Here is a 26,731-nt window from a genome sequence, read left to right as displayed (position 1 = left end):
AGCCTAGTTCTTTGTTTTATTTAATGGCAACTCAGCATTTAGGCACCTTCCGAACTTGAACACATGCTGTGAAAAGTGCTGATGTCTGGTAGTGTCTAACAGAGAAAAAAATCCAGAAGTAAAATGTATTTCTCCACTTACAATCCACAGGCCGTCGAACTTGATACTTTTTGAGGGATCAGTGGGATTGTTGTAGAACTCCGCAATTTCTCTCTTCCACCACTCTACTGTGGAATTGCGGAGGAAGTCTGGGAAAGCTGCATGTGCTCCATAGAGCTGTAAAAATAGTAGGAAAATAGAAAAAATACAGAAGTGAAAGCATCCCACTGTCGGGCTGCCAAAACTTTTGTTGAAACACAAAATAATCACTTGTTTTCCTTTTTGTCTCTAACAGAGAGCTAGCCACTTTCTGCATCTTATTCCAGACAAGATATTATTCACTACTCTACTGCCATTTTTCTTTAATACTGTACTTTACTTCTCCCTCTATGTTTGAGTCAATAGCCAAACTGTACCAATATTTACCTCTATTTGGGTTTGCTCAGGGAGTGACTCATTGACTTGAACATTGGGAAGAAACGGCCAGACCTACAGGACAAAGGATATTTTGAAACAATCAGAACACCCAGCATATAAACTGAACACCAGCAACAGAGAGGGAAAACCGTTCTTCACTGCTACATCTATGAATAACAATGCCAACTGAAAACAATTCAACTTACAATATGTGTTCAATGCATCATCTACATTCAAGCATGAATGTAGTGAGCAATTTTATGGTTCTATGATTAGCAGACTGCCTATAGATAGCAATGAATTTGAGGCTGGCATAGTGCTCATTGAATGCAATATATCTTTGCTGTCATACACTTTTTAAGATCAGTACCCTGGAATATATGATGTCATTGCTGTTTGGCCGCTTCATGAAGACATCATTCTGCACACCTCTTGAGAAGGTAGGATAATCAGTTTCATTTCCAGAGATGGCTGGATCCTGAAATTGAATGCAATACCCTTTTAACTGGTGATAAAACAGGATTAGAAATGCTATTAAATACATTGTGCATTAATAATTTGCAATTGAAAGCCAATATTCAAAACTAACCAGTATAATGATAAATCTCATTCCTTCTCCTCTTATTTTGTTAACTAGATCCGGTAACCCACTAAAGCGTGGGCTAAGAGTGAAATCCAGTTGCCGTTCCATATGGTCAATATCTACATATTGGACATCCTGCAATTTAAAAAAAAAAAAAAAAAGAAAGAAAGAAATTTCAATTTCAAAATATATATTTATAGATCATCTGCCAAAGAGTCACTTTCAGCTTAAACTGTCTGGACAGAGTAATGCTGGACACAGGTACAGCCTAGAAGATGAGATGCTGAAGAGCAGCTCAGCAGAAAGAGATCTACCATGGCAATGGGATAGAGGTGTTTTTTGTTTTGCTTTTTGTTTTTGAAGGGTCTTAATACTCTGAAGCCAAGAGTGAAGCCATGAGCTCAAATGTTAAATGCAACCAGCTTACATAGGGAATTTGAGTTGCCTTCATCTCCTCCACCAACTGGGCGACTTCTGAATCATTACTGTATCCATAGCGGCACAATTGGAATCCCAAGGACCAGTAGGGTGGCATCACTGGTCGTCCAATTAGCTGAAAATGAGAGAATATTTGTGGTGCATAGGTGAAAACCAACCAACCAAGGAGAGCAAATTGGCAATGGGTAAGAATCCTACTTCAGTGTACTCCTGAACAACAAGTTCTGGTGTTGGGCCCAAAACCATGTAGAAGTCGAGAATTCCTCCAATGGTGCGGTATGTCAGGGCAGGGGTTGGCTGAAGAGTCACGTCTGGAAATGGGGAAAGTGAAATGAGAAAAGGATGCCTAGATTGACACCTACTACAAAGCACTGAACGTAAAAATAAAACGCGCTGAGAAAATAAAGTGAGGGTTTTCTTACCCATCGCATTGCTGTTAAGCAAGAGAACTCCATGGGCGTTGCTGTCTTCTTCGAGAGCCATGTAAAAGGGCTGATAACCATAGGAATTCAAATGGTCCTGCAGAACGAAAATAAAATGTTGTCTACAGTGGAAATAGCGTAAATAATGACCTATTTACCTCTATGAATAAATTCAATAAAAGATGAGACATACAACTGCCAAACCTACAACAAATAAACTTCAAAAGTATATACTAATAACCTACATGCCCACAAAACACACCTACTTTCAGCTTGACCTTTGGAGCCAGTCTTGTAAGAGTAATCAAGTAGATAGGAAATCTTTAAAATTTGCTAATAAGAAAGAGCTTCTCCAAAACAGAATTTGCCTATTTCCCTCCACCCCCTCAATAGTAGCAGGTATCTATGTGATCAGGAGATGCTAGTGATATTCTCCTGCTGTTCCAGTATATTTTGATATTCTGAAATCTACACCAGAAGTTGTTGCTTCAATAAACCACCACAGGTCATTCTCTGAAAAACGCAAGCATTGTATATGCATAGACATAAGGTTTCTGATATACCTCCCCAAGTACTCATTGAATCGCTAAGTAGTGTGAATCTCTGATTCATACCTAACTTTCAGGGTAGTTCACTGAGAAGCACAAAAAAAAGGAGCAATAGCCTGTGGTTTATAAGCCACTGGTTATCACCTGGCATATAACTCAGAGTTTGAGTGCCACTCGATTTCTTTTGCTGGTCAAAAACAAAACATAGGCTTAGAGAAAACTATTGTCATTGAGAAGCCATTCAAATCATAAGCTTCAGTAAATATGATCGTAGTTAATAAGCATCTAGAACCAGCAGACATTTTCTGGACTCTCAAGTACTGCTCAACAATTTTTTGCATTAGATTCATTCCCACTTACAGCAGGAGATTGATCCCTTGTGAACATTCCAAAGGTTCTCCAGTTTGTGTCGCGTCGATACGGGGTATGCTCATTTTCTCCAAATCCATATATGTACTGGGATGGCAAACGGGTAGAAATCTGAATGAACATGTCGCTGAACGTGAAGGTAGGCAGCTGTGAATCCCAGCTGAAATAGAAGTTAAAGCATATTTATCAATGGGGGCATTATCCAAATGTCTCTTGAACACTGACAGCCCTGGGGCACCAACCGTCTCACTAGGAAGCCTGTTCTAGTGTTTGACTATGTTCATAGTATAGTAAGCTGCTCCTCTCAAATTTATGAATTGCCACTTTACCAAAATCCACCTGCTAAAGTTGCTAAGACATTATCTTTTTTTCCTGCTTTCCTACACTGTTTCCAAGACCCAACTAAATGACCAGCTGTGAACACTTAAGGAAAAATCTAAGAACGTGAAGGATATCATGCCTGCTAGAGACTTGGGAGCTACCCATTAAGAGGTCCTTGTAGATGTCTACGTTCTGCATTTTCCCCTTTTCCACAGGACTTTCAACAAGTGAAAGGGGAAAAAAGCTCAGATAACTGTGAGAATAAGGGTATTGCTCAGGATACATTCTCTATCCTTCCTCTAGTCAGTGTTCTCACATGGTGCAACTGTAAAGCCATCTCTGATTAAGCTGTACCAGGCATTTAACAGTATCTTTTATGGAAAGGATACCAAAACTTGTTTTGAGATATTCAAAAAAAAATAACACACAATATGAAGCTTTGGCTTGGAAAAAGTTGGGGAAAAAAATGAAAAGGAAAAAAAAGGGGGGGGTAGGGGGGCGGCTATAACTTACACAACTGTCCCTGTGCTTTTGCGTCGAACCTGTATGCCAAATGGTTTTTTCTGAACTGAAACATCATAGAGTCGTTCCTCAGCTGTACTTGTTGGGGAGGCTGGAAGATTTAATTGTACAGGAACCTCGTATCGTGCATTCTGGTAATCATAAATCTAGGGGGGAAAACAAAACAAAACAAAACAAAACAAAAAAAAAAAAAACAAGCAAATCATGTCAAGAAAATGTTTGAAAACTTATCTATTGTTCAGAAACTAGGATCAGTTAAAATGAAATAAATTGTTGAATATTTTTGCCAAGAAGAATATTTTCTCCAATATGTATCTTTTCTCCAATTCTATCACAGTACTTGGGTTGGGAAATAACTTTTAAAGATGTAAATATGAATCAGGAATGACTTGTTTAATTATTCAGGTATGTGAATTCAAAGTATGTACCTATATTTCATAAATATTTTACATTTTTTAAAATACAGACACATGCATGTGTGTTAAATACCTTTCTGATTAATCTTGTATTCAACTTCTAGATATATTTGTTGTTGAGTTCTCTATTTTAAGTTTTCCAAATCCTTCAAGCTGATATGGATTAGTTCTTGATACCTGACTCCCCGTGCATCTTATCATTCATCTCAGTCTTATCAAATGCACAGTAATAAACGATGGTCTAACCAATAGCGTATTAAAATTATAAAATACAGGTGGATTAATTAATGGAAAAATAAACATTACAATAATCATAATGCTTACAGAACAATTTCCTTGTACACTAAGAAAATATCTTTAGCTCCAGTGTTTTTAAGCGATGTTACATATATACACGAGCAATATATCTTTGATTCGTATAACTTCGTATACAAAGTTGTGTACGAAAACTGAAAATTTACACTAACAAAACTATTTTAAAAAACAAGATATTACAAAGTACAGTTTTTCAATAACGTTACCTTAAATTGCAGCATGCTGTTGGTGTGATATTTAACCTCCAAGCGTAGCGTACCAATTGGTGCAGTGTAATTGTCAGTAGCTCTGGTACTGGTACTGTTTAAGATCAGGTTGGCTGCCAAACCTGATGAGGAGTATTCTACTTCTTCAACTGAATAAGCGTTGTCAGAGACGAAATAGCAGGATGGACTACTCGGGTCTGATGGTGCCTCCTGTAAATGGAAATAGATTGCAAAGTAGAGAGCTATGCTGGGAAGCTTTATTTTATGCTACTAGCATGAAATCCAAAGCTTCCATTTTATCTGATGGCTGTCACATGTTGAAAGTTGGGACACACTTAAGGCAATTAGTGAACAAAACAACAAAAAAAAAAACAACTATGCAGAACCCAGAAATCTCTATACTAAAATTCAGTTATATACAATTTGGTCAAGACTGTGCCAGAAACAATTGGCACACTGTTTCTGTGGAAATCAACAAGTGCCACAATGAAGACAGATTTAAATTCCCTTTATCTGTCATCTTCAATTCAATCCCACAATACAGCTGAGTTTTTGTTTGCTGAACTCCACAGAACTTTCTTTCTAATCCTGTTCTCCTTCATCTGCCTTCAGGAATATACACCAAAACTCATGAGATATTCAAGGCAGACCCAGACTAGACCTTTCAATTAGCTTGAATGTGTTTTTATTCATAAGATTTACCCCTAAAATACCCACTGAGAATTACATCTTATTTATCTAAGATCTCCTAAGAACAAGATCAGAATTATACAGTTTCCTGCTATAATTCAACTTAAACTAGTTTATTCTAAGATTAGATGAGCTGATGTAGGTTAATACATTAGTCTTCCTTCTAACTTTGCATACCATCTGTCCTGCCTACTTACTCAAACTGAACTATGCCAGCTCCTTACACCTGAGCCGCTAATGAACATTAATTCATTTGTTGTCATCAAAATTAAAGCATCTTTCAATTTAAGCCAATATTTAAGATGCATTCAGTCCATAACAGGACCAGAGTTTGTTTCTACATGAAAAGACATGCCCAAAGATCGAAGATCACACCAAATCTTCTTAATAGTGCAACAAATTCAGTGAAGTCCATTCAGTATTTTGAATGCTGCTGTCTCAGGAGTAGCTAATAGAGATTTTTTTGTTCATATCTAGGAGATATATCCAGGTATTATCAGTTGGATGTGCAGCTAATCAATAGAGAGAGGAACAATTCAATTTGCATGTGAGATGATTTCCAATGGATTTGGGAATTACTCCTCAAGCAGCAATCCAAAGGAGTTAGTTTGAGTTAAATTGTGCTTCTGTGACTATGAAAGTGGGGGATAAGCCTTTAAGGCTGAGGTACCTTTGAATCACAAGAGGCAGTTGAAGACACTGATCTACTTTATTCTATTTTTCTCAGTTCTAATTATTATTTCTTACTACCTTGCAAAGAATACCATATTTGTCCTCAGTTTCTGGAAGAACACACTGTTGTCAACTGTCTTAGTTTCAGTGAAGTAAATAAAATCTGCTAGTACAGGTCAGCTGATGGCTGTGTGCCCCCACGTGAATTAAGTCTGACCAATCTGCCTGGCTACTTCTTCCTCTATACCCAATGTAGAAGGAAAACTACGATTCTGGAAATGTTCCAGTCACATCAGTTTAGAAAAATAATTGTTGCTTACATCCCAGACACAGCCAAGTTGTTCACATTTTTCTCGTGTTGGATCTATGCCGGGATAACAATCAAACCTTTCGTTGATACTCTGTTGTTGAATCCATTCTATCGTGTAGGATCTTCCCAGTTCAAGCTGAAGCCCTGTTAAATGAGCAACCTACAAATAATAAACAATTATCTAATAAGTCCCACACCGCATCACTGTATGGAAGCACACAGGAATAAAGGCACAAAGCACAAGTGGTCAGAAGAAGTTAAACATTTTGATTTTGCGTCAGTAACTGAGATGATCAGGTGCTTGTAATTAAAGAGATTGTATAATGCACATTCATAACAGGTTCAAAGCAACCTCTGCGCTATCTTTAGTGTGGGAAAGCATTTCCTTCAATACTTCCCTTTAGCAGCAGCATATTGTATATTTAATGCAATTGCACTTCCTTTGCAATATATAAAACCAAGATGAGATGATTTCAAAGAATCACATTTGCCTGTTACTAACTTACCTTCTCTGTAGGATAGTAGGTGATATTAGGTGAAGAAATTTGCCCTCCAGTGTTCAGGGAGACAGAAACCTCCGTTATTTCCTGGAGTACTCCCAGGATTTTGATTTCTTCAAATTTTAAGTTGTTTGGATCAACATAACTGCCACTTACAACATTCATTTGTAGACGTCTCTGAAAAATAAGGTTATCATTTCACTGGCAATGTTTCTCATATAGTGGACAGCACAGAGCAGAAAACGAATCACAAAGCAGATGCTGTGGGTTCAAACATGATGTAAGCCTTCCACCACTCCCTCTGTGGAGGCACTTTTTCAGTATAGGTACGACAAGTTTTGACAGTTTAACAATGTCTTCAGACTAACAAACACTACGCCCACCGTCTTTCTGGCACTATAAAGATTCTGATGCTTTATAGTTCTCTCACTCAATAAACATCGCAGCTGATTTTATGATGTGAAAAGAGAGTTCTTTAGATACTACAATTAATTAAGAGAAGACAAATAAAAGACTTTCATCCCACTTAAATGACAGCATCTTGAAAATGACTCCTCTTGACAGTATTAAACACTTTGCTCCTCAGTAAATAGTGAAGGAGAATAAGGAGGAAGAAAAGAATGCCCTTTCATTATACACTTGATAAAACCTGAGGATAAGATCATTTAAAAGAGAATACTTACATTGGAAACTGTAAACTCGTAGTAAATGTAGTTGTTACTCTCAATTGTTCCTATAAGGTAAAGAAAGAAGTTAAACTTGCAGTACAGAAAGGAACAAATAAAAACTAGGACTATGTCATCAAGCAACTATTCATCATAATCATTATGGCATTCTGCTCTGAGCAGATTGTGTGCAAACTACTGGTGGTCTCAACTCTTATTTTGTATTCTTCTTAAAGACCATGCTCAGAGCTTAAGATTATCTGAACCTTTATTTTAACCCTTGCTGTAGAGGACTTAGCATTTCTAAAAGGAAGCAATTAAACCATTCACTACTTGGACACACGGAAGATTATTTGCCACTGAAACAGTGTTTTTGGACTTTAAAATACCTGTACTATTTCCTCTTATTTTCCCATTTAGATCACACGACTTTTTCCCAAGGAGACATAACAAGACCTGTAACTGATCTTGCCAAGGTCTTCTGGTCTTTTATTTATCTATATTTGTCTGGAGGAGTGAAATTTGTAGACAGGCCGAACTTTCTAGCTGAGGCCCAGCAAAGCTAAGAAGAGTGATTATTCACAGAACTTCTTCTATAACCTTAAAATTTGGTATCCTGGCCAGCAATCTGCTTTCTGCAGAAATGAAGGAATGTAAACTAGACGTAAATTAACATGGATTAAGGCTAAATATAGTCCAAAGTGACATGACGTGCTTTGCTCTCTCCATATGTTTTCACTTTGCAGGTAAAAAGCAAGCTTATGAGACAGGTTAAGTAATCACTGTAATTTCCATCAGACATTTATATTTTACTCTTACCATCTTGTCTTTGAACATTAGAAAGTTCTTCTAAACAATTTTTTTTTGTAAGGCCAGGAATTTTCCAAAATTTTCAAAAACATTATTTTCCTAAAATGTAAACTATTTTTCATTTTTTTCTTATGTTCTCCTAGATCCTCTTGAAAGTAGATATATATTTCAAAGCTAAACCTTCTAAATAATCAAAATAAGCGATTCATAAAGCAAATGATTATACAAAAAGAAGACATACAAAAATTGACGGCACCTGTCATTATGTTTTTTTCCTTACAATACAGGAAAATTATTTTGTTGCAAACAAACTGTAAACTACCACTCTAAAAAAACCCAGCATCCTGTAAGTCTGGGCCAGGAAATAAAATCACTACATGTTTTATTGTTTTGCTACTCAGCAGAAGTGAGTACAATAATAGCAGAGTTATTTTAGGTCTTGACAAAGCAGTACATACAGCTGTCATGTCAGCAGCCACCCAAGGCCTTCAGTACTTATCGCTGCTGTAATCAGCCAAACCACTGCTCTATTTCTTCAAAGCATCCCAAACTTTTACAAAATCTTTAAAAAGTAGAGGCTTCCAAGTTTTTCGTTCTGTGAGATGTGATTGATAGAGTTAAAATAACAGAAGGGAGCCCTACAGATCGAATGCATAAAATCTTCCAAGTTATTCTCTTTCCAATGAATTTTTTCATATTGCCATCACAATTCCTCTGGAGCATCAGTATCTTCCTTTGGGCAGCTCTCCTCCTGTCAGACTGCACAAAATGCTCCACCAGCATCTCCTGCAGCACCGGGGGGAAGAAACCCTTCAAACTGGAGATTTGTGTGCTAGGATTTCTGATGTACATATCCTAGTAGGAAATATCAGTCTGGGAGCTCTCCAAGGAGACCAGTGAGTGAATCCAAAGGTTTTGACAGGGGTCAATAGAGCCATGCTGCTTTTTGGTCTTGCTCCCTGCAGATGCCCACCAGAGTGAAACCTGACAGTGTCAGCTGAGCACAGAGAAGGCAATATGATCACAACTTCCCTCCAGCTGCTGCTCTTGCAAAGACAGTGACCTCTGTCACAGGGCAAAGTAAATATGAAATTAGGTAAGAGTGATGCAGTTCTCAACACCAACTGGTGATACGACAGGACATGAATTAGAGAAGATATATTTTCAAACTGCTTGCTGATTTGTCTAAAATATATATATATATATATAACGTAGGACAAATACTGCAAAAACAGCCTAAGGGATTGAACTACTTCTTAATTTCATGGAAACTGGATTCTCATCTAAATCTTCAGAAATACTATAGAGGCTGGCAACATGACAAGTATGGCCTATACATGCCTACTTGTGTGCTCATGCACCAGATGGCACGGCAAATTTTGGCTTTAGTACAGTACCTTCGAGTTACTGTTTTCACAAGCAATTTAAATAATTCCAGAGAGTTAATAAAAGTGCTACTTTTTCATTTTCTGCCTATTCTTAGTGTCCAACACTAATTATATGCATTCTTGCACCCGTTGAAATTAATTTGGATCTATACCAGAATATATATCAATCTTGACACCGTGGTTTAACAGTCAGCATGCTAATGTGCCAAAGCTGTACATACTGAAGGTTACATTGCAAGATGAACACATGGAAAAAGGAAAAAAAAAAAAAAAAAAGACAGGCAAGCTAAATAACAGTTACTCTTTTCCACATAAAAATGTGGAACAACCAATGACTTAAAAGCCACTATTAACTGTTTGTTACCATGTCCTCAATGGCTCATTCTTGCTCTCTAAAATTAACTAGAGAATGGAAATCTGTGAGCATACTGTTTTGTTTATTTATTTCACCAGTAATGACTCACCTGTAGATTCTCCATCATCCCAGAATAACTCCCCAGAAGCTGTATTGTCCTCATCTAGGGCAATTATAAGTCCCAGTGGATTCTGGCGGCTATAAAAGAAAGTCCATGTCTTACATATATAACCACTTGCTAGACAGTTTTAACAAATCCTTCTTGTTCGTCTTAAGAACGTGATACTCTGCAGGGTTGCAGAGCTTTGTCTTAGATTAGTCCTTTACTGCCATTCATTTTCATGCAAATGTATTAAAATAAATGGCAAACTGACAAAATGCTATGCAAATAAACCTTTAATTAATCGCTACATATTTAATGTAAATAGCAGGAGAAGGGCGTCATGCTTTACAGTTATTCCCAAGTTTCAAAGCAAAAGCATTAAATTTGATGGGCTACTACTGATTTGTAACCTGACAGTCCTAAACCCATTCTTGAATTTACACTCACCTAGTCATAAAAGCATTTGGTTTGGAAGCATACCTTTGAACTGTTGTAGTAGCTGGTTGTTGAATAGGGTAAATGTAACCTCCTCTCAAGTGGAGTCCCAGTTTGTCAGCTGGCAGGTACATCCTGGTCCATTGTTTTCTCTCTGAGATTCTTGCCCCCTTTTATTGACAGGTGCATAAAAGAGAATGAGTTTGTTGCATTACTCACTGCTGTGAAGTTTGGGATTTAAGACAACATTCTTCTCAAATCATTCTTTTAGAGGAGATGCACCAATGGGCACAAAAAATAACATATCAGTTTATTAATATACTATAATGTTATAAACCAACAAATTTCAGTGTTGTGTTTTGCTCAGTCAACATAGACAGCAAGTCCTATTGGGACACCAAATACAAGCAATGTCTTTTCACATCCATCAAAAGATCATCACAATATTAGGAAACTTCTCTGCAGAAACAAGGCTAGTAAAAGTTAATTGCACATGCTCGTGTATTGTAATATTTTACTTTTCTTCACATGTGAGCTTTGCTAAAGTTTCAGTTCAGTCCCTCTTCCCATCTCATGTATTTCACATTTCGATCTTTTCTTGAGTCTTTGATTTATACATTTACTCAACCACCCCTACCCTCTTGTCTCACCGTTTCCATCTCTATCTTGTAGGCTTTGCTTTAGGTCTCTGCCCTTGAAGCATGGCTGACAATCTTTTTTTTTTTTTTTCTTCATCACAAAGACCATTAGAAAAACACTCCCTAGTAGCCTATGCATTTACTTACCGTTTCATACTCATACCATACTGCATCAGGAATATATGCATCAATTACATCTGCACCCTGAAAGGACAACAAAGAAAGAAATATGTATTTGAAAGCAAGGCATTTAATAAACAACATTTGCTTGTTATGTCACAGACAAGCTAAAATAGCATGAGAGAAGTTGATTCTGGATGACATTCTGAGATGATACAAAGATTAACTGAATCAGAATATCAAATCAGATTGCTTTGGTTCTGTAGAGGTCTGGAAAATAGGAGTTGTATTTAATAGCACTAAGTGCAATACTTTCCATATTGAAAGTGACCAAAACATTTTGCGGGCTCTTTCACTGAAAACGATAAGTGAAGAGTGGGATAAAAAATTAAAATAAATCTAGTCTTTTAAGGAATCCAAAGAGAGGTCACGAATGTTACATATCACTGAAAAATAAGTATAATCTAACAAAATCTAGCAAAAACCATACTTCCCTTAGAGAAAGAACTGTGCTAATGCTAGTAGACAAGGTCATCGGCATTCTCTTTGCCAAATGATTTGGCATAACACCTGCTCAAGACAGAAGAGTTCAGTCTAGAATAGGACGAGAATAAATATCCCGGGATCCTCCAGGAAATGAATGAGCCTATTTTTGTGGTTCAGATTTTCAATATTAAAAGGGAGAGGGAATGTGATTTCAGAAGGAAATACATACATAGTAAAGGTGCTATAACCTTCAGTGCTATAACCTTCAATAACAAAATTGTCACTGAAAATCTGAAAGGTACTTTCTAACCAGAAGAATAAAGGAGAGATACCAATTGTGAATTTGAGGATTTTTGCTGCAGTTTCCCACCTGTAAAGAAAATAGCTGGAACTGGTAACTTCAGGTGTCTCTATTCCCCACTGAGTTTTTTTGAGACAAACATGAAAATAGCCAAACCTACCTGATCAATTACAGCAGAAATAAGTAGCCCAGGACCCCACAGGAACTGCCTATCAACTCCCCATGTCCCTTCATCAGAGTAGAACCTGGAGAAAGGACAGAGTAGTAATTGGCTTTGAAGAGCTATACCATCATCATTAATCCTAGTATTATTAAGAATTGATTGCCTAGAATTGTGACTGAAAAGTGTCATGCAAAAATTTTTAATTATTATTTTTTAAATCTGAGGCCATCTGAAAGTCAGAAGGCAAGGTCTGATTAGCTCAGTATTGATTATGCATATATGAAAGTGTGTGTATTTACATGCATGCACATGTTCTCAGCGTACTTGTTTTCAAGAATAAGGAAGCAAGGAAATGTATATTTTAATATACACATTATGGCATGGCGTAATTTGATTAGCTGACAAAACCATTTCATAGCAGCTCTTCAGAGTGACTGGCAATAATGCATGCATCTATACAGAAATTACAGATGGTTTCTGATTACTCTTCTGATTACATCAAAATAGTATTTCCTGAATTCTGATGCTGCCTCTACATATACTCTAATATGCATTCTCAGAAATTATATAGCTGCTTAGATAGTCCCTAACTGCATTCAACCTGTATTACTTATTTCTAATAAGATTATCACAAAGGCCATCTGATACACTTACTCATGCAAAACTGGACGTACAACTGTGTCCCCTCGAGTATGAGCTCTATAAAAGAGCGTATATAAGTAGGGCAGCAAAGTGTAGCGAATGGTCAGGTAGTGCTTGGAGGTCTGCACCAAAACTGAATCAGCTCCAAACACAGCCGGATCCTGAGGCTGAAAATAAATATTAGAAGATTATTTTCATGGTGCAGGAAATACCTTGTCAATTGTGAAAATTGACTGTTGGCTCAGAGATTGGAGTGGATGGAGGGGGAACATCACTAGGGCAGCTAATCTCAACTGACCAAGGGGACATTCCATATTATATATGGTGCCATGCTAAACGAGAAAAGATGATGAAGTGGAAGAAACAGTGGGGACTTCGTTATGAAAGCGTCTGCCTTTTTCAAAGAACTACTACAAGTGTTGAGGCCCTCCTTCAAGATGTGGCCAAACATCACTTGCTGACATAGAGACTAAGAGTTTTCTCTCCTTGTTCCTCCACGGTCTTTTTTGTTTAGTTATTTAATTTTTTTGCCTCTCTCTTTTCATTTCATTAAACTGTCCTTATGTCAATCTATGAGCCTTTTTTTTTTTTTTTTTGCTATCATACTTCCTCCTCCTGTTTTTTTTTTTTTTTGGTGGAGAGGGAGTGAGTGAGCAGTCTTGGGCAGATTAGCTATCACTGTGAAACCACCGCAACCCTGAGAGCTGAACATCTTGGAAGTAAATTTTCATAAAGAGATCTCAAGGTTCTTCCATATTCAAACTGGTTAGCATATCTAATTGTTAGTGATAGCAGTGTTTATTAGCGATACTATAAAAGGAAATGTGGTAGCAGAAACCAGAAATGAAAGAGAAAGAACAACTTACTATGTATCCTTCAGCATTGTGATTCCGGGAAAATGGATAAAATGCTCCTACTTGCATCCATCGTCTGCAAAGTTCTTCTGTCGTGTCAAAAACGAACCCACAGATATCTGCTCCAATCTTTAAATAAAAGCAGAATGTGTTGGGCAGACAACATACTGCACCTCTAATCTCTATACAAAATCTAAAATTTAAGGGATGTATCAATTCATCTTTCATTTCTCGCCAGGGTGAGTAAATCATTCACCACATTTCTACTTTTCTTCTTTCAACTAGATGCTCTACAAAAAAAAAAAAAAGAAAAAGAAACCAACTGCTTCCTAAGGCTGCCTATCATCTTCCAAATTTATACCTTCCTATTTGGTGCTAATAGCCCATCACTAGGAAAACAGCTCAAACTCATACAAATATAAATATTTAAGAGTCTGGTCATTTCACTTACAAATGGATTTTTCTATTTCATGCGAGAATGAATAGGAAAACCCCAATGTACTTCACATCCATTGCTGAGGAGTAAAATAGTACTAGAGATTTGGCATAATCATGATAATGTCTGTTGCCCACATCTGTCCCACCATAAACACACAATAACAGAAATCAAAACAAATTTTCTAATTAAAAAAAAAAGTCATTGGAAAAAAAGTTAAAACCAGATCACTGAAGGGAATTAACTTAGAATTGAAAAGATAAGATGGTTATGTAGACAGCGTTTGATTAGGTAACCGATTATCTCAGAGGTAAAAAGGCAGTGTTTGTCTGCTTGTTCCGAATGGAGGTAAAAAGCTAATATTTCATACATAAGGAAATCCAAAGAGGCTGAATTCCAGCATTCCAGGAATTGACCATCTTAGCTGTTCCCATGTTGCTGCATTATCTCCCAGCCAGTGTCCTGTGTGCTTTCCTGATCCAACAAAAGTAGACCTTGAAAGAAGGAAGCTTCGTTTTCCTGGAAACACCGTTTCAATGGCTCTGAAAATGAAAGGAGACTGGAACTATGCAACAGAAAAATGATCACATCAATAGTTCTATATTAGGCAGAGTTATACTGACTTATTTTCAACAATTGATTATTCTCACGACCTGGGCTCCTTTACAGTTAGATAGCTGTCTTTTAGAGAAGTTCAAGACATTTACTTTAAACAACCTTTCTATAAATCTCGGATTGACAATGTCTGACCTAGAATTTAGTAGATTTTGCGTTTGCTACATTAGCTTAAATACAATATAACGCTGTCCAGAAAATGGGTTTGTTTAAAAGTGAAATGTCTTGGCTGTTTTAAAAACAATGCAAACCATGCATTCTTCTGAAAACTTTCTGTAAACATATTAGGATGAGTTCCTTACTGTCTTGTTGCTATGGCCATGGAATATCCATAAAGACTGTGGACATCATAGTGCTTGCCCCATTTCTGCACTGCATCCATACAAAGTGTCTTAGAGAACATCAGTTGATCAACAATATCTTCAATAAAGAAAAGCAGACATTAGTTTTAAAGTGCATTTTGATTCTAAGTACTTCCAATTCTTTTTTTGTTGTGTATACTCTTGACATTCAAACCCTTTTCCCTCTTCAATGCTTATATTAAGGCCACTGTTACTAATACAAGAATGAAATGCTTCCCTTGGCTGCTAGTTTTATTCATCTTGGCTCCATCTGTGCCATTTTCTGCTCTTGAGCATTGGATATTTCATGACAATCAACACACAAATATCAAAAGAATCCATTCATTACTGCTAACAGAGCTATAAATGCAGCTTTGTTAAGGAAGAGGAACATAGTAAACTGATGGAGAATGTGTGTCAATTTCTTCAGTGCATAACATAAAATGGTTAACTCAAATACTCTATCCTCTCCTAGGTGTCATTAAGTGGTAATCACAGGTTCCATTCATTTCCAGTGCTTTCTGGTACCTCTCTTATTAAACCTTAGCACAAAACTCACTGCCAGCTTTATCACAAGAACAAGCATAATCTTGGAAACATAAGATGGTGTAAGAAGAATCTTCTTTCTTTATACTGGTTACTTGATTTACTGTAAAGTTGCAGACTAAGCATGTAAGGTCTCCACTGAGCCCTATTTCCTCAGTGGAGCTACTTAATGGCCTGTTAATGCCACAAAAGTCCCCCAGCGCTAACTTATTGTGTAAATTTGTACCTTTCAGGCAAATAACATGCAGTCCTTTCCTAATTTTCCCTTTTAAGTGTAGAACTGGATAGAAACTTTTTTTTTTTTAATTTAATTTGAAACCTTCATCTGTGTTTGAGATCAGAGGAAATAATTTTACTTCCAAATGTAACATTAAAATAACACTAAGTACTGGCTGTAAGCGACTGCATTTCAACTGCAGGCCAGTTGGATTTCTTCTGCAAGCAACTGTTTACCCATGCAAGGAAGCACTGTACACCTATAGCCTAACTCCTGAATCATTTTTGGACAATATGATGGCAAAGGTTTCTTAAAGTCAGTACTTAATATTCAAATCTCATCCTTGAGAACAACAGGAAATTCAACTTACATCCTTGTAGACAATGGTACAATAATTAATGTGCTTTCTGATAACCCATTCTATGGTTAAAGGAGGTGGACTTACTGGGAGTGAATGGAGGATAGTTTAAGTCATTCTGCTCACAGCCTTTATTTGAACCTTGAACAAAGTTGGACACTTCGTTCATATCCTGAAAAGGCAAGATACAAACAGTGAGATGTAGATTATAATAAAGTTTCCTCAAGTACACATTCCTAACAAAATCTCACGTTGTATTCTACTACCCTTTAAGGAGTATTTACTTAGTGCTAGCATCATACTTTTAGGTGTGAATGACAGCACTTGAACACAGACCTGGTCCATTCCAGTATTAATACATGCCTCTATTTTGGGCAGACTTCAGTATGCAGGTGAGCATCATGTTAAGAGTTACACTTTATCTCTTCAGAGACTGAAGATGCAGGAGGTGCTTATATATATATATATATATGCTATCCTTACCCATGGTTGGCTCCACGTTCTCAACAGAACACCTTGAGTAGAGAGCTTGTGTTTGGAGCGAAATGTGGAACTAGCAAGATGTGCTCTGGCTTCTGCCAAGTCTGATTTTTCCAGATCCTAATCTGGGACAATGATTGCCAATGTGCTACCTTGAAAATAAATGAGCTACCTAAAGCATAGATTTATAGATGTGATGCATTACATCCTGTGTTTGGGACTTGTTTAAGACACTTTTTCTGTCTGCGTATGCAGATTTCTAAATACTGCTGTTCAGAGTCCAGGAGTGTGAAAACATTTGTCTTTATCAATGGTTCATCCACTGAAGCATTGCAGACCACACTGATCATGCAGCAAACAGCACATTGAGCATTTAAATGCCACAATAAGTGATTCCAATTCAAATTTAAAATTGAAATCCAAATTTGAATTGTAAATCCAACAGCAAAAGACATGCACATCATGCACTGATTTCAAGTTACTAATAATAGGAAACATCCCTTTCAAATGCAATGTTAATTGAATTTAATAAACATCTATCCTTGTCAATTTTTTTTCCTAAATCACTTACAATCCAGATCCCATCGTATGGCACTATGTTATAAAACAGTCTGCATTCTTCCACCCACCAGCTGGTGCACTCTGGGTTGGTGAAGTCTGGGAACACGGCTTCCCCCGGCCATACCTAGAGCATTCAAAGGGAAATAATAGAATATACTACTAATTGCGCTGGAATAAGATGAGGATGTATCATACGAGTTCCACTGGTGTTTTTTTCCCCAAAATAAAAATTTGAATCAAACCTATTGCCCTCTTGACTACCAAGTTGTGCTACTGGCCCATGCTGACACTACTGTCAGTCACCACCTCCAGATCCCAGATTTACTTTCACTGAAGTTCATGATTTTGTTAAAAAATTCTTAAATCTTCTGATAAATGTGAATCATCAAAAGCAATGGTGGCATAGTATGATGTCATTTTTCTTGCATCAGCTTTCTGTGGGTAAGAAGGAATGAAGGTATTCTTTCTCATCTACCATATGAAACATCTACATTTACTTTTCCATAAAACTTACGTGAAGATCAAACAGGATTTTATCAAAAATAGAAACGTGCAGTGTAAAAAATTCAAAAAAACCACATCAAAGATTGAAATGTATCACATGCTAAATGAGACCTTATAATCTTAGTTCTCACTGGCTAGTACTGGAAGAAGCGACTTAGAAAATGAGAGTTTAAAATGAGCCCCCCAAATAAATTGAACCAAACCAACCACATTTAAGCTTCATAGAAATGTGTTTACCTCTCCAACTAATGTTGTTACTCCATCTGATTCATTGACCCAGACTTTCCTATTCTCCCCCCTCACGTAGCTGCCATATTGACTATTATCAAGTAGATCTTGTGTGCTAATAGCAGGATCCTAAAAAAAAGTTAAGGGGAAAAAAAGAAAAAGAATAGTTAGAAACCAGGAAACACCCCATCAGTTTTTACAGACCACTGGAATGTTAGGGAGTCAGCGTAATAATTATATTTAAAAATGCATAAGATAATTATGAAAAGTTATAATGATAGTATTTACAAGGCAAAAAGAATTACTTACCAATATGATAATATATTTTTGTCCATTGTTATGCATATAAGTTGCAAAATTAGGAAGATCACTAAACAGCACTTTGTCATATGTAAAATCTTTCTTTTCCTCCATGTAATCAATGTCAGTGATCTGAGCATCCTGAAAGACAGGAGATTTCAGCTTAAACATGAGAAGGCATACGTAAAGATTTTGTATTTTTTCAAATGCAGTTTCTTATGACAATTCCTGTTTGTCCTTACTATCTAAATTAATTATACTGAAACATCTTTCGTACCTAAAAGGAACATTTCACATTAGCAGAATCCAAATGAATGTGTGCATTGGCATTCTTTTTATTAGACCCTGAGCATACGTCAGTTTCTTTGTAGTTGCCCAACTTCTAAGAATGCCTGTTTAAATACGAACATTCCTTCCTCAACTCTCAGCATAAAATCAGGGTGTATTCATGCTTTTTAAGCCATTCCTCTAAAGCCATCTGAAGTCTATTTAAAAATTATGTGTAATTTACCTTTGCTTATCAATTAAGAATAATCTATGGTTCTGTAATTGTCCACAAGACACTGAAAAAATATTTCAGTGGACTAGATAACACTAGAAAATAAATCAATATAGCTAGAAAGTATAACTGAGAAATTATTACAATAAATTAGGTAAGTGAAACTTGTTGTAATTAAGCCTCCCCTGGCGCCCCATTCTGATAACGGCACTGCATTAAAAGATGCAAAATCTTCTAACACCAGAAGGCTATACATAACAATTTATTAGAAATTCTCTAATTTGAAGTGATGTGAAATGAGTGATGTTTGTAGCATCACAGTCATGATATTTGGGTGGTTTCTCCCGCAGTACTCTGCCTTAACGGGGTTGCTGCCCTCCTGAAAACCTGAACTTACATAAGGGAGTCCAATCAGACGGTTCCTGTCCACGACAGCCTTCACCTCATCCAGGGAGCCGTAATTCCAGCGGCTGAGCTGGAAGCCCAAACTCCAGTAGGAAGGCAGCATTGGGAGTCCCACAAACTGCATGTTGAGAGCAGAAATCATTAGTGGTACTAATGTGCTGCGTATGTTACCTCAGCACCCGTTCTTTCCTTCAAGGTATCACTGAAAGCTGATCAGACGAGTAAAAATAACAAAATAAATAAATAGTAAATAAAAGAAGTACAAACAATATCTGTGACAGCTTACAACTGGAAGATCATGACATATCAGTAATAATGCTTACTATAATATTACCATATGAACATACAATATTTATGGGCATATATATAATATATTCTATAACATTGCCATATAAATAATAATTTGTCCGTATATCCAGAGCAAGGAAGCAAAAGGTCATTCCACCTAGATCACCTCTAGCTCGTGTCAGGATGTACAGTCTGAGAACTCAGTCAGGGTGTACAGACTGAGAACTGTTGCATCCTCTCCGCATGTGCATCTTCAGCAAAACTAGGGCTCTATCTGCTGCTGCCTATAGCAGGCCAGATAAAAACATCTACACCCCAATTTAATTCCAGCTAGCCATTACATTGGTGACGTGCTAACAATTGTTCTTAGATAAATATGTAGCAGCTCACGCTAGATAGCACAGCAAAGACATACTGCCACAAAAAGAAGGAAAAGACATTTAAAAAAGGAAGAAAACAAGTGCTTTTAAGGATCTGCTAAACATGTAGTTTCTTTAAATAAACGTACCTGCAAATACTCTTGCACTACTTGCTCTGGAGTGTTCCCCAAGAGGATATAGAAATCAAGGATGCCGCCAATGGTTCTGTAGGTCACTGCTGGAGCAGGCTGCACCGCAAACTCTGCCAGACAAAGCATACACAAGACCAATTCTGAATATCAGCTAAAACTATAGTAACTTGGTCATACTGATATTGAAAAGTAGAAAATTTTAAGAAAAAAGCACCCACACAAATCAGATATATCCAAGGAACTCACAACCGTTATTTGAATTTGCAATGAATGAGTAATGTATCGACATGATTCTTTTAAACGTCCATATTTGCAATTCTTTACATCCAACAAAGACAAGAGAATCATAACGAATCCAGTGACATAACCTTTCCTCTTCAAATTTTCAGTGCAACTTTCCAGACTCAAGAGAAATGAGCACATGTATAGGTAGGGTTACATCTAGAGAACAAAGGGCACTTACTTTCAAGTGATGCTCATTACAAATTTGCACTTTGACTGCTGTCCTACACATCTGCACAGAGCTGCACAGGGCTTCCAAAAGGTTTCTTACACAACCTGCATGTTAATTCTGAGCCACTCACGGCTTACATTGCATATGCTGAATGTTACTAAGTGGTTACAAAGACTGCCATCAGATAACTGAAGGTAATGTTAAGACTTTATATGCAGTAGTATTTAAAAATGGACATTTACATTACCCCAGTTTTTATCTCAATTCCACAGATCATTTTTAAAAAGTATTTAGCTGCAATAACTGGAGCTACAGAGAAAGTTTTCTTACCCATGGCATTGCTATTCATTAGGAAAACACCAAAAGAGGCTCCACTGCTGTCTTCCAAACACATGAAGAAAGTCTGAACTCCATATAGGTTGTGCATTTGCTTCAAGAGGGAAAAAAAAGAAAAAGCTTTTAAAAATCTGCTAACACTATGTGTTTGGGGGATATTTCAGTCATATGGATAGTTGCTTTCTTGGACTGAAGTAACACTGACAAACAGAGGCTCATTAGCTAGTTATAAACAAACTACATAAGGAGCAACTGTAACTTAAAAAAAAAAACACATTAAAAAACATCCCTTTACTCGTGCACTGTACTGTTTAATTTCTCCACAATAATCATGATGGCTTAAATGTTGATTCTGTACTAGACAAGTAGGGTTTTAAACGTTTAAACGTAGACATTTGATTGTCTACATTCCCCAGATACCACCGGAGAATGGTCAAATTGGAAGAAGCAAAAAGCAAAAAAATGCCTACAGTTTTTTGAATCAGCACCTCACTTGATTTTTATCCATGCATGCTTATAAATTATAATGCCGTCAGCAAATCACTGCGAGGAGGAACTGAAAGACCAACACCGTGTGCCTATGTGCACCAGTGTTAAGGAGAACTTGGAACAAATCCTACAGAATCCTCCGTGCAAATGTAAAGTTACTTTTTTGGTATTGTCAGAAAAGATGGGTGTCCTGGAAATCATCCTGGAAAAAGAGTATGGATGCAAATAATTGCTGACGGACATGTTTTATCTCTTAAAGAAACAGCTGTTAAAGAGAACTTTGTCAAGATCTGCCAAACAACAAGGCCATTAGCTGAACGTGCCTATGTCATAAGTGCTGGTCATTAGGACATACTGTTACTTATTGTTTATCAGCTGAGGCTGAAGACTCACATGCTAATGCTTAGCAACTCATTTTGAACTTTACATAAACAGGAAAATTAAAATGTTTCTAAAAGCTATCCCTCAGAAACCTTTCACCATTACCACCTAGCTTTTAGTAATATCATGTGGTGCCTAGCAAGTTTTTGTGGAAGAGCTTGGTGTATCATAAAATCATATAATGGCTTGGGTCGAAAGGGACCCCAACAATCACCAAGTTCCAACCTCCCCACCACAGGCAGAGACACCAATCTCTAGATCTGGTTCTAGGCCAGGTTGCTCATGGCCCCATCCAACCTGGCTTTGACTCCTCCAGGGATGGCATCCACAACCTCTCTGGGCAGCCTTCCAGCACCTCACTACTCTCTCTGTGAAGAACTTCCTCCTGACATCCAACCTAAACCTTCCCTTTTTGAGCTTAGAACCATTCCCCCTTGTTCTATCATTACCCAAGTAGAATCTCAAGTAGTGGATGCTATTAATGTGCTACTACATAATAGGTTTGGATTCCAGAATTCACCTACAAATAATAAAATACAAAAGAAATAGGTCCTTACTTCAGAGGGACCGACATCCCTGGTGAATAGGGGCCAGGTTTTCCAGTTGAGATCATGTCGGTACTGCTTATGCACATGTTCTCCCACGCCGTAAATGTTGCTGCTAGGTAGTTTGATTGATAGCTGTAAAAACTGGTCAGCATACTGCAGTGGTCCTATGGTAGTATCAAAACTGAAAAAAAAATAAGGAGGAAAGAAAAAAGGATTACACCAGAAATTGTTGCAGTGATTGTTTCTACTCCTTTTAGCTAAGCTGGATAGCAGGGTCAGGTCTCCATCCAGAAAACTGAGCGGAAGGATGCAGAGGAGGATGGTGTTCAGCTGCAGTAGATAGAGAGGCCCTTCAATGGATTAGGAGACAGGCAATACCTCTCAGTGCTATAGAAACTTTGCACATAAATGGCCTCTGCTTTCAGGATTACATTCACAATCACCTCTTCGGGCAAAGCTTCCCACCTAAGCATCTGTGGCATTGAATAGTGAATCCATACAGTAAAAATCCACTTCATTATTGCAGTTTACTCTCTTAATTTTATTTTGTACATTTCACCAATCTCTTTCATTATAAACCGTGCATCTCCTAAGCGAGGATTAGGGGAGATTTAGAGACTGAATCTAAAGCTAAGTCCATTCCTTATTTGCTCACGTGGGACTCTACGACTCAGGCAATTGGGAGGAAATCTGAATAGTGCTGAGGCAGAGAGAGTGAGCAGCAGGGCAATTCCTACTGCTAGACAGCGGTCTTTTAATCAGTCAAAATTCTTAAGTTCATTAATATTGATCTTAATCATATTCATTTTCCTCTTTTATTGCTGAGACTTTCAACATTTCCGCACAGCAAATGCATGAAAATTGGCCCCACCCACAAGTAGCTTTACTTTCCATCAGTCATTGTTTTTTCAAATGAAACAATCACAACGAGAAAGTAATTATGAGTTAAACCAGATTTAAATCACAAAGCAATTGGAATGAAGCTGATCCCGAGATTTGAAGGTTACTTTCAGCTTTATTAAAACAAGAGCTTACATGGTTCAGCAGAAACTCAGTCTTTCACCAAAAGCAGAGAAAATGACTTACTTTGAGATAGAAAACCACACCAATATGTTTTAACATCGTACACAGTTTCAAAATAATATCCATTGATCTACTCACTTTATATAGCTTTAATCACAAACTTTCAAAGATCGTATTTTTGTGGGAGATTGTGCTGTTTAACAGTCATTATATTCATATGAAAGAGATTGATACAGCTATCTCTCAGTCTTTCAGAGCACTGCTTCAGTATGGATCTATTGAACTAGATTGTTTATTCTTGCCTTCATACACCTTAATCAGTCATGGACTACCAAATAATAAGTCCATCTTTTGCGTTCTCTGTAATTGCAAATCAATCATTACAGGGGATTCTAAGTAAGAAAACAACGCTAACAACAACATGAAAATAATAGCTATTTAATTAATCTTGAAGCATTGATAATACAACTCTCCTAGAACTCTGACAGGTAATCGTTCTTTGATTTAATAAGTATGTTCATCCTGACACTTCCTCCCTTTTAATGGCTCTCAACAATATGGAACTAGTCCAGATCTATGTTTCTTTCTTTACTTTTAGGGAAAAAATGGGATGAAAGCATTCAATATACAGTACTTCAAATATTTTACAGCTTTACATGACCAGCTTATCAGTGGCTGGCAACAACTACTATTCTATCATAGGTCTAAAGAGCAATCTGTGTTTGGTGATTCAGAGCAAAGGCATGATTGTAACAGCTAAGATAAAAGATGGAATGAAGAGTATTTGTGATTTGAAGCACTCAGAAGCTCTTCGGATAACAAATTCTCCTTGAATAAAGTGGCTATAAAGACTTTGCTAGTACTGAAGGAAAGAGAAGGGCTAGCCAAATCTAAAGCCTTTACAACATCTGTTCTTACTGCAGCATTTCAAAAGGCCTCACGAGAAGTCCTTGAAGAACATCCATCAGTCAAAAGATCAGAAGTAGGTAACATACCCAAGAATGTGCCTCACACGTTGCATCTTAGGCATACCTTATTCACATGGCAACAAATCTTTTTGTGAGGCAACACAGGTCTTCAGAGAAAACCAGCAACATCAGTGTTCATCAGAAAAAAAAAAAAAAAAAAAAAAAAAAGAGAAACACCAGTGTTACTTACAGCACATTCCCGTTGCTCACTCTGGTCACCACAATACCAAAAGGATTTGAACTCACTTCCACTCTGTAGTTTAAATTGGAGGCTGCAGGTCCACTGAAGGAGCCCACATGCTCATGGGGGACTTCAAATCTTTGTGTTGTAGGATCAGTAATCTGCACAGATTTAAAAACATTTGAAAACACTGCAAAATTTTCCAGCATTAACACATAGATCTGATGTAGCATCTTCCTGTCCCTAACACAGTCTCTTCCTTCCATTTCCATTATCATTCTCTTTCCATTTTCACCATTCATTTTCAACTATTTCCCTACTTATATCTGACCTCGTTTTTCCCTGGTTTCCAGAGAAACCCACCACAGGAGGCTAGCTTCCAACTGAAGAAGCCCTGCTCAACCCCAGAATCCATCAATACCCCCACAGTCACTATGCAGACTGCTGAACTTTCCATAAAGCTTCAGAATAGCTAAATATGTCTGATAGATTGATTAAGAGATATGGTCAGACCATAAATGAAGAGGAAATAAATAAAACATTTGGCCCAGAATCTTTTCCTATAATGAGGAAAAGAAGTAGATACTGTAAAAAATGAGTTTTTAAAAGGTCTCAAAAATGTCTCCATGAGGAAATCCCACTGTGCTAAACCTTCATACACACAGAGACAAAGAAAAGAAAAGCTGATAACTTTTCAGTGGGAGGCACGATGGTGCAGCTGAAGGATTAATGGAGCCCTCCCAAACTCACTGCACAGAAATGGCCTGCCTAAAACCATGTACAGAACATAAACCTTAAAACAACAGATAAAAAAGATTAACCTTGAACCGGAAGCGATTTGCTGTCTGATACTCTCCTGTGAGGAGGACAGTGTTGATATCTTTTCCAAAGAGAGAAGGTGATGAGAGCCTTGTTAACGTGGCCTCAAATCCTAAAGAAAACACCACACAAATGGAAACATTACTGTTTCAAATCTGACATCCAGATGTGCATTAAAAACCAGGTTCTTCAGCTCCCAGCTTACCTGTTTGAGTTGATCTTGTTGACCCATCCACTTTGTACCCATGGTTTTTAGAGAAAAAGCACCAGGGTACACTGGTATCACTCTGGGGACTCCAGCAGCAGCCACGCAAGTCACAGACACTCTGATTAAAGGACAGGAGGAACTCACATCAATTATTTTGGAGCTACGAGATATGATTTAGTGGCTTGTGATAGCAATAGTAATGGGAGCATGGACTAGATGATCTTGTAGGTCCTTTCCAACCTTGTGATTCTATGATTTTACACAATAAACATTTTACACTGCAACAATTGAAATGCCTGTGAAGTATTTTTTACCCCAAACACCAGAAAACGTAGTAACAGTTGCTATCAGATAAACTCTTTCACTGAAAATCTATTTAGTCAATTCTAATATAAACAACAAGGTGGGTTGTTTTTTTCTTTCTTGATTCAGAGTAGACAAATAGACAATGAATTTTTCTTAAAACCTGAAGATTCACAGGATGAATGAACCCTTAAAAAATTAAGGAAACTTTTGAGCTGTGACAAATACATTAGAGACTAACCAATGCTCACACACTGGGGACTGGATAACATTTATGGTTGGCTTAACATCTAGTAAACATCTGGCTGGAAAACATCACATATGCATCATTTATCATTATGTATGAGAACTACATTTCAATGTCATTTCCTAGTATCAGAAATGTTAAGATTGCTTCTGCAGAACCTTAGATTCAGATTGATTGATGACGGCTTTTTTCGACAAAAACAAACATAAACCACCCAAGCAATTAAACCCACTGTTTAAAGCATATAACTCAGTATAGAGGCATCAACCTTTAATCTACATCTCAATACTCCAATAAACAGGAATATGTTTGCTTTACTGTTAGAAATTAACTTATTCACAGATTGTCTGCACAAGTTCTATGTTTGAAGATTACACTTACGTAACACATCACTGTAAATGTCCACACATTTTCCCATGTTAAAAACCAAACTAATTACTTGGAAGCAAAGGGCAGTAGTGATACAAGAAGCACCACTGAGGGCAAAAGTCTCAGTGATCTTGGGCATCCAAATCCAACACGCAGATCTTCAAGATCCTCCTCCAACCTGCACACTAGCAGAAGCTCTTCATGCTCAAATATTTTTGCTGTTTGTTCAATATTTATTTAAAACTCTCCATAGGTATAGATGAAGATAGGCCAAAATCCACTGCTACTGGTGTGAGTTATAGAGCCCAACCTAGAAAGTTCAGGTCAA

The 26,731-nt window shown here is 37.3% G+C and overlaps 1 protein-coding gene across 1 annotated transcript in view; it reads right to left on the bottom strand.

Moving 5' to 3' along the window:
• Window positions 1-26,731, bottom strand: part of SI (sucrase-isomaltase) — a 45,583-nt gene that overhangs the window by 13,111 nt on the left and 5,741 nt on the right. Inside the window, exons 4-35 of the mRNA XM_031555006.2 lie at window positions 25,482-25,602; window positions 25,279-25,388; window positions 24,467-24,618; window positions 22,295-22,466; window positions 20,862-20,961; window positions 20,075-20,187; window positions 19,271-19,396; window positions 18,384-18,515; window positions 18,084-18,203; window positions 17,353-17,466; window positions 16,389-16,473; window positions 15,142-15,259; window positions 14,595-14,766; window positions 13,801-13,917; window positions 12,947-13,101; window positions 12,290-12,374; window positions 11,370-11,426; window positions 10,630-10,754; window positions 10,156-10,244; window positions 7,512-7,561; window positions 6,835-7,005; window positions 6,339-6,488; window positions 4,657-4,866; window positions 3,711-3,865; window positions 2,868-3,036; window positions 1,960-2,056; window positions 1,736-1,848; window positions 1,527-1,652; window positions 1,106-1,234; window positions 887-994; window positions 526-588; window positions 142-276 (exon numbers count right to left, since the gene is read on the bottom strand). Coding sequence (XP_031410866.1) covers window positions 142-276; window positions 526-588; window positions 887-994; window positions 1,106-1,234; window positions 1,527-1,652; window positions 1,736-1,848; window positions 1,960-2,056; window positions 2,868-3,036; window positions 3,711-3,865; window positions 4,657-4,866; window positions 6,339-6,488; window positions 6,835-7,005; window positions 7,512-7,561; window positions 10,156-10,244; window positions 10,630-10,754; window positions 11,370-11,426; window positions 12,290-12,374; window positions 12,947-13,101; window positions 13,801-13,917; window positions 14,595-14,766; window positions 15,142-15,259; window positions 16,389-16,473; window positions 17,353-17,466; window positions 18,084-18,203; window positions 18,384-18,515; window positions 19,271-19,396; window positions 20,075-20,187; window positions 20,862-20,961; window positions 22,295-22,466; window positions 24,467-24,618; window positions 25,279-25,388; window positions 25,482-25,602 — 3,939 coding nt within the window. The remainder of the gene's footprint in view (window positions 1-141; window positions 277-525; window positions 589-886; window positions 995-1,105; window positions 1,235-1,526; window positions 1,653-1,735; window positions 1,849-1,959; window positions 2,057-2,867; window positions 3,037-3,710; window positions 3,866-4,656; window positions 4,867-6,338; window positions 6,489-6,834; window positions 7,006-7,511; window positions 7,562-10,155; window positions 10,245-10,629; window positions 10,755-11,369; window positions 11,427-12,289; window positions 12,375-12,946; window positions 13,102-13,800; window positions 13,918-14,594; window positions 14,767-15,141; window positions 15,260-16,388; window positions 16,474-17,352; window positions 17,467-18,083; window positions 18,204-18,383; window positions 18,516-19,270; window positions 19,397-20,074; window positions 20,188-20,861; window positions 20,962-22,294; window positions 22,467-24,466; window positions 24,619-25,278; window positions 25,389-25,481; window positions 25,603-26,731) is intronic.

Source organism: Meleagris gallopavo, chromosome 11 (genome assembly GCF_905368555.1).
Source record: "Meleagris gallopavo chromosome 11, MGAL_WU_HG_1.1, whole genome shotgun sequence".
In the NCBI taxonomy this organism is placed as follows: Eukaryota; Metazoa; Chordata; class Aves; order Galliformes; family Phasianidae; genus Meleagris; species Meleagris gallopavo.
The sequence above is the reverse complement of the archived record's forward strand: the minus strand, read 5'-3'. Positions and strand labels throughout refer to the sequence as shown.